Here is a 10363-nt window from a genome sequence, read left to right on the forward strand (position 1 = left end):
CTCATAAGGAGTTAAGGTTTTCGTCCTGGTCTGATGTGAAATCATTCTCATCAACAAACATCTCACGCTCGAATTTGAATATTCTTTATTTAAGATTTCACTGTCATATTCGGAGTGTGAAATTCAAGGACCACGAATATAATTACAAATCTCCACATGGTTCGGGAGCCCTACATCGGTCCCAATAAACTCAACTCTAATATCATATTAAATTAGATCTTGGACCTAACTCACTAAAAAACTAGCTCGCGGCTCATTAAAAAGTATAAAATTCATTTTCATCAACATAATATGGTAGCTCTCTGTGGATTTTGACATGTGAGTCAATTTCTCCCAAAAAAGCAACAGAACAAATTCACTAATTTTGGGATATTAATTTTATTTTATGGAAAAGCCAACCTATGAGTCATGAATTATGCGTGGAAAAGAAAAAATAGAAAGGGCAAGAAAACGAACTTCCTAAAAAGTGAAAAGTCAATTTTAGACTTTTCGCCGAAGAGCGAAAAGGACGAAAATGCTTTTATTTATTTGTGGAGAATGGGGTGAAGTGTACCGTCTATGTTCTAGATAATGTATTCGCACTCCAAATTTCTATTCAATGAAAAAGTGGTGTAAATTACAAAGATAAAAGGACATATTTGAGATCAAATTCATATGATTGACTTAAATTTTTAAAAAGTTTTTGAGTAGTTTTCAAGTGTTATTACATTGATAAGTCAATTATTTAAAATATATTATTTCTTTTAATTAATTATACACACTAGTTTTAAAAGTCGTAAAAAAAATGATGTGTATAATAAGATGATTTGACATATTTTAAGAAATTAACTTATGAAATAATGAATATTTAAGAATATAAGCATAAATTTGTTTAAACTTTGAGTCCAAAAGTGTCAAATATGAACTTTTATCCAAATGCTCAATTGAACATGTCGCAGTTTAAGTGCCTAAAGGAAATGTACTAACAAGTTTAGGAAATTATCGATGCATTCTACTTCTAAAAGGAAAATGGATCAAAATTCAAAAATATTCTTCAACTATGAGAAAAAAATAATTTTCCTTTTTGAATTTAGTCCTAAATATACTTTTATTACCATGGAATAACTCATTACCAAACTCTTTTCTTTTTGGATTTCTCATTCGGTGTTCGATGCTCCTATTACAGGCTTGATCAGATTCTATTCACGCACTGCAAAATTCATTCTGAAAATAACACTCCCAATAATAATTTATTTATACTTGAATTCAAATTTAAATTTTTTAATTAGAGATAAAACTGTCTGATGTATCATAATCCACGTCGGCACCAAACTCCTAAAAAGGTAATACTATTGGCCCAATGAGTTGAAAGTTTGAAAGGAACATGAACATTGGAGTTGTCTTCTTTGACACATGTGCTTGCGTCAAAGAGGGTTTGCTTATTCAATCTTGACCACTCTAACCTTTATATTGCCCCTTTCGTTTCCTCTTCATTCTTCTTTAAAATGCGGAGATTTCTATCACACAAAGCCAGAAATCTCATCACCACAACCAGAACTAGTATTATATCTTCTTCTTCTTCTTCTTCTCCCTCTCCAATTTCCCCATCGCTTTCTCTTAATTCTCCATTAACGCATCTTCTTCGTTTCTTTTCCATGGCTTCCGATTATTCATCCACTCCCATCACTATTGATAACATTAATCCCAAGGTAACAACATATTTTTTTTAAGCTGTTTCACGTTTTTTTTTTTTAAAAAAATTTAATCGAATTTTGTATGGTAATGAAATGAGTAGTTTTAAATTGGGAAATAGATACCGAGCGAGGATTCATATAGGTTCTGAGTTATTGTAATCAATTACTACTTGTTTTTGGTGCGAAATCGTGAAGGTTCTGTTCCGATTCAATCTCTTACGAGAAGTAGGATCTTTTGCGTCTTTGTTCTTTGGATCATAATGTGACTAACCTGGCAAATGGTGATGTGAAAATCAGTAGAGTACTAAGAATCTAATTAGAGAGTTTGAATAATGCATGACCTGTTATTGCATTCAGCGTTTGATTTGGCGCTTTCTTATAGCAACTTGAAATGATGTGGTTTTAGCCAGTTTGCTCGTATACTGAGTTGTTGTATCAAAATTATTACGTTACTTGACTACTACAACTTTATTTCTGATAAATTATGTTGGGTTCAGGTTTTGAAATGTGAGTATGCTGTTCGTGGAGAGATTGTTACAATTGCTCAGGTAGCTTATGGCTTTTGTTTGTTGATTTCTGTAAACTGACTATTGAACCTATATTTTGGACTTTCTGTTGATTGAGCCATTATTATCTGGATCTGCTGAATTTCATAAATTGAAAGAACTTGTTTATTTCACCAAGTCCTTTTCCATTTTTCTTTTTTGATGCAGACATTGCAGCAAGACCTCAAGGATAATCCAGGTTCTCATCCCTTTGATGAGGTACAAACTCTTGAAAACTGGTTTTTGCTTTACAATGCATTCTTTAGGAATACACTTCATTTCTCATTTATGTAATTGATGCCGGTTTCTGTACTAAATCTTCAATAGAACTATTCTTACAAAGCTCCACATTGGTAATAAGTTGATGACCTGAACTAGGTACCATCTAGAACCTTTTAGGTTTTTTGAATTTATTCTGTACTCATTCATCAGATTACATGCAGATCTTATATTGCAATATTGGAAATCCTCAATCACTGGCTCAGCAGCCAATCACTTTCTTTAGAGAGGTGGGCATAGATTACTCTATTTTTCCTCCCGATAAATTGACTCATCCGGTGATTTCTAAGGTGGATTTTCTATATCAGGTCCTTGCATTATGTGACCATCCATCCATTTTGGACAAAAGCGAAACACAAGGTCTGTTCAGGTATGAAGTTTGTCAGACTCTGCATTTTTTTAGTTGAGTGAAATGGAATATGCATCTATTTCATCGATAACTAAATTCTGTAACATGATTTTCACCAGCAAATTCCTTGTCAGTCTATATCTTGTACTCTTAGAAGATAATATGATTACTATACACATAGCAGGAATCAGAAGCTGTTCTTCTAAATTATTGTTCAGTGAATAATATGCAGGAGTTGATTCAACATTAGGATGACTGTCTTTTTAATTCTTATTCAAAATGTGCTGCTCATGAGAACAAGTCTTTGTTAAATCTATGCAAGTGAGGGGAAAATGAGCTACGTTATTAATTATGAGCTACTAAAATGCAATGAAAAACTTATGAGAACTATTTACCTGAGACTGCTAAAGGGAAATCTTGGAGGGAAAGTGTTGGTGCTGTTTTTTCCTGTATTGCTCTCCACATCTATTTGCAACTAAATTTTCCTTCTTCAGATGCATGATAAATCAGAATTCCCTGTTTGCCCCTTATTTATAGTCATCATAAGTCTTTCGAATTATTTAATTGATGGGAGCCTCAAGGTGGGATATTCATAAAATGCTCCGTGGGACATGTGAGAGTGCAATTTCCTCCGGGAGCACACTTCACAAGCCCAAGATTCACAGGGCGAGTCTTACAAGCTCAATTATATTCATTATTTGGTTAAAGATTCAACTTTAACTAAAACTTTTAGTTTAAAGATTCAACTTTCAAACTACAACTTTTTTTGTCTCTTGGGAGATGTTTGTGGGTGTAAATGAAGTGGCACTTAAATGCAATATTGTTATGCAATAATTTTATTCTATATTGACTCGTCCTGTTTTTATTTTTCATTAGAAAAATTCATAGTTTTTCAGTTCTTTGTTCACTTTACTTTTTTTTTTTGGGTAACTAATCCCTGTATTAATCACCAAGTGGCTTCAATTACAAAATCATAACCAAACAACAGACAATGTCCAAGCATAACTAAGTCTATGGCTACCAACCAGAAAAGATCAAAAGACTAAGCTATGCAGTAAGTGGCTACAACCTGCAGGACTTCTAGCATTACAAACATATGCAATTTCTCTGGCAATTCCCTCCCAATCTCTATATCTTTTTTCAAAGATTCTCGAGTTCCTCTCTATCCACATAGCATGGATCACTTCAGCAAAGACTATTCTGAATAGAATAGCTTTTTGAGTCTTTCCTTAAGCATGAGCTATAGTCCATTCTATATAATGATCCTAGCTGCTCCAACTTTGTCCATTCCATTCTAGCCAAGAAAAGATTCTAGCCCAGATTTGAATCGTAAAGGGCAACTGACAAATAAGTGTTCCTTTGTTTCGGCCCTTTGGCTACACAAAACACAATTAGGTTCCACTACTATACCCCATTTAAGTAATCTGTCAGCTGTTAGCAATCTGCCATGAAGATGTAGCTATATAGTAAACACAGCTTTTGGCCTTGCTTTGTTCAGAAACATTAGGGAATTCCAGGCCATCCTCGATGTCACCCCAAGAAGCTGCAAATATATTTGCCTGATCACACTATGTCTAGGCTTGAACTCAGTGTGAACCTGCATAAGTGTTTCCCTGGCAGCAAGGATCATCCTTACCATCCAACATGCCTGAGCTGGAATAGTCATATCATGTAGCTCCTTACCTTTTATATAATATGCCTGAATCCACCTGATCCAGAGTTTATCCCGCTTATGAGAGAGGTCCCAACATGTCTTCGCAATAGCAGCTTTGTTCTATACTGTTAGATTAATTAGATTGAGCCCTCCAGATGCCTTAGGTAGACATATTCGTGACTTTTTCGTGATCTCATTTGATCCAGACCACACATAACTTCTACACTAGCCTTCAATCAACTTAAGAATCTTAGTAGGGATGATGTATAGTTGAGCCCAAAATATTTGAATACTTGAGAATCTTTAAGATATTCATTCTTTGAATTATTTCCATGGATTATTATACTTATAAAATATTGAAAATTCTAGAGCTCCATGCCTTGAGGCATAGAAACCTTGCCCGTTGAGAAACAAAATGTCTTCCCGTACAGCTTCTCTTATTAAATCCCTGGTCACTATTGAAAAAGAGTGTGAATAAAAATTCTTCATCAACTTCAAGTCTCCTTCTGGTTCAGCAATATTTTAGGATTTTTATTTCTCAAAAGGAAATACCTTGATAAGATTTTTTGGTCTAAGGAGTTTTTGGTTATGCTTTAGAAAGAGGGGATCTCTTCAATATACAATATGAAACTGGTTGCAGACTTTGAGACATTGCAATAGCTGTCTTTCATTCTTTATTTTCTTTTGTAGTGCGGATGCCATAGAACGAGCTTTCCAGATCCTTGACCAAATTCCTGGGAGAGCAACTGGTGCATACAGCCACAGTCAGGTGACTGTCTTCTCATGAGATTGGTCCATTTTGCCGGAGTGTTATGTAGGTTTGATAAATATAAAACTTTTTATTGTGTTCACTAAATATAGGGTATCAAAGGATTACGTGACACAATCGCTTCTGGTATTGAAGCTCGTGATGGCTTCCCTGCTGATCCAAATGATCTTTTCTTGACTGATGGTGCAAGCCCAGCGGTAGGTCATATATAAATCCTTGTTATTTTCACAGCTTTGGGGGAAATAGTTTATAGCAAATTTGACGTAGTTGGTAATGTTGGTTCTTTACTCTTTTATTCAGGTTCACATGATGATGCAGCTGCTGATCAGGTCAGAGAATGATGGAATTCTCTGTCCCATTCCTCAGTATCCTCTTTACTCTGCTTCAATCGCCCTTCATGGTGGAACTCTTGTACGTGCTGTTGCTTCAAAATAAAATTGATTTATGATAGTTACATAGTTGGCTGAAATTATTGAAACTGAAGATTGAGGTCTATTGATATGTTATGGAAGGCCTAGTTTGACTGCTCTTGTGAGAGTTTCTTGTGAAAGTACCACTAGTGCAGGCATTGATCTGTTCAGCTTATGCTTGAAAGACCCTTCATTGATTCTTGAAAGGTAATTCATCGGGAAGTTCTTAATATTTGCTTTTCATCTTGTCTTGTAGGTTCCCTATTATCTTGATGAACAAACAGGATGGGGGCTTGAGATCTCAGAGCTTGAGCATCAGTTGAAAACTGCAAAATCCAAGGGTATTGATGTTAGAGCTTTGGTTGTGATCAATCCGGGCAACCCAACTGGGCAGGTAGGCATCTAACAGATTTTGGAAGGCTCATCTATGATTTTTCTTCAGATTTAGGAACATATTATACATCTCGGACAAGAGACTGCATATTCCTTCTCCGGCCTCTCTAAAAATTTAAAAGAGAGGATAAAAGATGAAAAAGAAAAAATAGAAAGGAAAAAATCCCTACCTAACCTTTTCATATGGCATGAATATTTTCCTATGCATAACTATAGGTTCTTGGTGAGGCCAACCAACGGGACATTGTAGAATTCTGCAAGAAGGAAGGCCTTGTCCTTCTGGCTGATGAAGTAAGTCAATTATCCTCTAAAAATGCTACTATGCTTAATATGACAAATTCTTTTGCTTATTACTGAGCTTGATTAGCAGCGACTTTAAAATTGGTTGTTAAATGTTTCACTATCAGATTTTGCATTTCTGAGCAATCTAGGGTTGTGCTAAACTTCAACATTGTAATTCTCTTTCATAATTGGTTGAACTCATACAGGTCTATCAAGAAAATGTTTATGTGCCTGACAAGAAATTTCATTCATTTAAGAAAATTTCCCGCTCTATGGGATATGGGGAAACAGATATATCCCTGGTGTCTTTTCAGTCTGTGTCTAAAGGTACATGTTTCACTTTATCTTGCCTCTCTTATTTCTTTGGGTGGTGGGTCGGGGTGGTTTAAGGGGATAGGGATTTATATTCTTCCAAATGCAAATATTTTTTGTTCTAATCTTTTTATTTATATTGGTGGTTTTAGGGTTCTATGGAGAGTGTGGAAAGCGAGGAGGTTACATGGAGATCACTGGTTTTAGCCCTGAAGTGAGGGAACAGATATACAAATTGGCGTCTGTCAATCTGTGTTCCAATATCTCTGGTCAGATACTTGCAAGCCTCATCATGAGTCCCCCAAAGGTTTGTATTTCTATTTCACAATAGTATGTTCCCGCCTTGCATATTCCCCAAAGAGGAAAAAGGTTCATGCTGAAAGCATGGTTTTATACAGGTAGGAGATGAATCATACGAGTCTTTTTCTGCTGAGAAAGAAGCAATACTCTCATCCTTGGCGAGACGTGCAAAGGTTAGTGAGAACTGGCATATAGGACAAACTTGACCTGATTACCTGAACCTGACTATAAGAACTGCTAATATAGCAAGCAAAGATGATGTCTGTAATTTGCCCAACAGAGTTCTTTTAGCTTCAGCTTTTGAGTTTCTACCTGTTAACTTGTTAAATGATCTAATTCTCATCTTTTTTGCACATCTCTTTTAACAATACCATCAGACACTAGAAGATGCACTGAATAGTTTGGAAGGAGTGACATGCAATAGGGCAGAAGGGGCTATGTATCTCTTTCCGTGTATCAACTTACCCGACAAAGCAATAAAAGCAGCAGAAGAAGCTAAAACTGCACCAGATGCTTTTTATGCTAAACACCTTCTTAATGCCACTGGAATCGTTGTTGTTCCTGGCTCTGGATTCCGCCAGGTAATTCTTACATTTATAGCTTTGACATCTAGTCAATGTCATTATTAATAATATTGATATTTTGGTAAAATTGTTGACGACCATTTTGAACAAATTTACATGACTCTTTCACTTGAATAGTAAAATATTGTTGGAGAAACATCTCTTACACGTTAGTGTTGGTTCTTGCTTCTGTATAGGTTCCTGGAACCTGGCATTTTAGGTGCACAATATTACCACAAGAAGAGAAGATACCAGCTATCGTATCTCGTCTTACAGAATTCCATAAAAAGTTCATGGATGAATTCTGCGGCTAAGGAATCAGAGAGTACACTCCTACGTGAACCTAATACTAGAGAATTTTGAATAAGCAGTGCCAGTTGACTCCTGTCTGCAAATGTTATCTTCTTACTTCTACAGTCGAATTGTAAGGACTGTAATGCCCCATATTTTGAGGTTTGTTTCTCATTTTTCTGGTTGTGATTTACCCTTGTAATTGATGCTTGAGCTCATACAGTGTAACCTGTTAATTTATCCCAGCCTCAGAGACATTCAGTGGAAATGTAAATGTGATTTGTGCAACCATGACATGACACATGCAAAGAAGTAACATCACTACACTTTCTTTAAATATAAATATGGACGTCACTCACTAATTATAGATACAAGTTCAAGTTAGATTCCAGGTTGCTTCACAAGTTCAAAATCATACATATTGAAAGTTAGGCTTGGTAGTTCAAATTATCAATCCTAACTTCAAATCTAAATGTCTGGAGTTCGAATGGCAATTTGTCAAATTTCAGATACTTTATTTTCTAAGTTCGAATGGCACGAGCAACATGCAAACTTCAAATATTTTGTCCAACTGCACAAGCAATTTGAACGAATCCCGTTAATTTGTTCTTTTTTAAAACTTGAAAGGTAGTACGAATTTGTATAACTATATAAGATCCAAGTTATTCATGAAGCAAAAACAAGTCAAAACTTGTGAAGACAAATTAGTAATTCTTCATAGAGTTAACTTATTTTGAGGTCGAAATTTGTTGGAATGAACACGTAAAGAGTCAACTTGAAAGGATTAGCTACAAGTGAGTAATTGATAGGGATACGTTAAGTTCTTAGGAGTTGGGATTACTAGTACAGTAGTACGTACGTATAATATGAATTTGGCTCATTATTATAGTGAAATAAGTTAGTCGAAAACCCACGGGTGAGGATCGTGTTTTTTACACCTAATTTGAACCTGGATAATTTTCCTAGTAGAAAATCTCGTCTCCTATATATCTGAATACCCATATTAAAAAAGTTACTCATTCTTAATCTTGGTATTAATGAGTAAGACATATAAATAAAAATTATTAGTATTTATAATTCTCAAAGTGGACAAGTAATATAGTACGGAGGAAGTATAAAACAATAATAATATTGGAAAGTATACTTTAAAATCTACGTTGTACAGAACACTACTCTATGCATTTGGCCTTGTAAATTTTCTACTAGTTGGTAAAAACTTATCTCGTAACTCCCCGCCATCGATGGTATCGAAATGAGTTTCTGGTATCCAATTTCCAGATTTAGGATCTCTCATCCAAAATATATCCTTCTCTACACCTTTCGTAGAAGAAGAAGGAGGAGAAGACGACGATGATTCGACGAATTTCCTAATATTGGAAACAATGGTCCGTTCTTTTTTTAAATTCTGGGTGCTACTGTGTATCTCCTCTTGAGATTGAGAAGGAGAACATTGCTAAAGGGAACCCTAGTCATATTTATTTGTGAAGAGTATATTGACAAGTTAAAAAAATTGAGATGGATAGATGTATAAAATTTGTAACTTCAATTAAACAATATGTCTTTTGAATGGATGGTTAAAAGAATATTAAAATAAAATAATATATATATATATATAGGCAAGGCAGAATTAGTAACCTAATAGGATTTGGATTATGAGGATGAGACTTGCAAGGCAAACTATTGAGAATAATGGGAGAACTTGTAATAGTAGATGGTTACGTAAATTGGGGATTATTAATTAATTATTGCTCATTCCATCCACTTTTATTTGTTAAAAAAGTTTTTTGGGTGAAAAAGGTTTATTTAGTAGAAAACGACTCCTTAATATCTATCTTTTTCTTGGAAAACAAGTTTTGAACTTCTATAAATAGAAAATATTTACTTTTCGTATAAAACACAATATTATTTACGATATACTTATTCAGAGAGTTTTATTTAGAAGGAGATCTATTCTCACAATAGCTTTAAAATATTTTTATATTACAATTATCATTGCTAAAAAATAAATATCCATTTTTTATAATTTAATTGTTTCAAACCTAGAGATAATTAATATTTTATATCTAAAAAGAATGAAGATTTTGGAGTATCGAACTATTGATGGTTATCTAATTAATTATAATTAAATTTCAATCTTAGTTCTATAAAACAATTTCTTTTTCAAAAGTATTTGAAAAATTATAACAAACAAAAAATAATTAAATTTTAAAATGGTCATTATGTCTTATAGAATAGATTAATAGAATAAAGAGAATAATATTAGCTTTTTATATATGTCCAATTGAGTAATTAAGCTATATACAACGTCAGGTGTAGTTAAAATATAATCAAGTCATTAAAAAAAATAATCTTCTACCCGTAAGTCACCTCAAATGTGGATTTATAAATTCTGAAAATAGATTGATTGTATGTGTCGGTAATGTAAAGAATTTCTATATCATCAAGTCTTTTTATACTTATTATAGATAGCTAGCTACTAGATAATATATCTTTTTTCAAACTTATAAATTTGACATTTTAAATAAAGTTTATCTGTAAATGTC

The 10363-nt window shown here is 33.9% G+C and overlaps 1 protein-coding gene across 1 annotated transcript; it reads left to right on the plus strand.

Moving 5' to 3' along the window:
• Nucleotides 1-1412: 1412 nt before the first annotated feature.
• On the plus strand, nt 1413-8121 carry LOC129900903 (alanine aminotransferase 2-like). The gene is made up of 15 exons (XM_055975986.1): nt 1413-1688; nt 2171-2221; nt 2387-2437; nt 2662-2727; nt 2806-2867; nt 5191-5269; nt 5362-5466; nt 5570-5680; nt 5936-6073; nt 6289-6363; nt 6561-6681; nt 6819-6973; nt 7065-7139; nt 7344-7547; nt 7727-8121. The coding sequence occupies exons 1-15, from the start codon at nt 1485-1487 to the stop codon at nt 7841-7843; spliced, it is 1614 nt and encodes a 537-aa protein (XP_055831961.1). The 5' UTR covers nt 1413-1484; the 3' UTR covers nt 7844-8121.
• Nucleotides 8122-10363: the final 2242 nt, after the last annotated feature.

The sequence above is a fragment of the Solanum dulcamara genome, chromosome 8, assembly GCF_947179165.1.
Source record: "Solanum dulcamara chromosome 8, daSolDulc1.2, whole genome shotgun sequence".
Taxonomy (NCBI): Eukaryota; Viridiplantae; Streptophyta; class Magnoliopsida; order Solanales; family Solanaceae; genus Solanum; species Solanum dulcamara.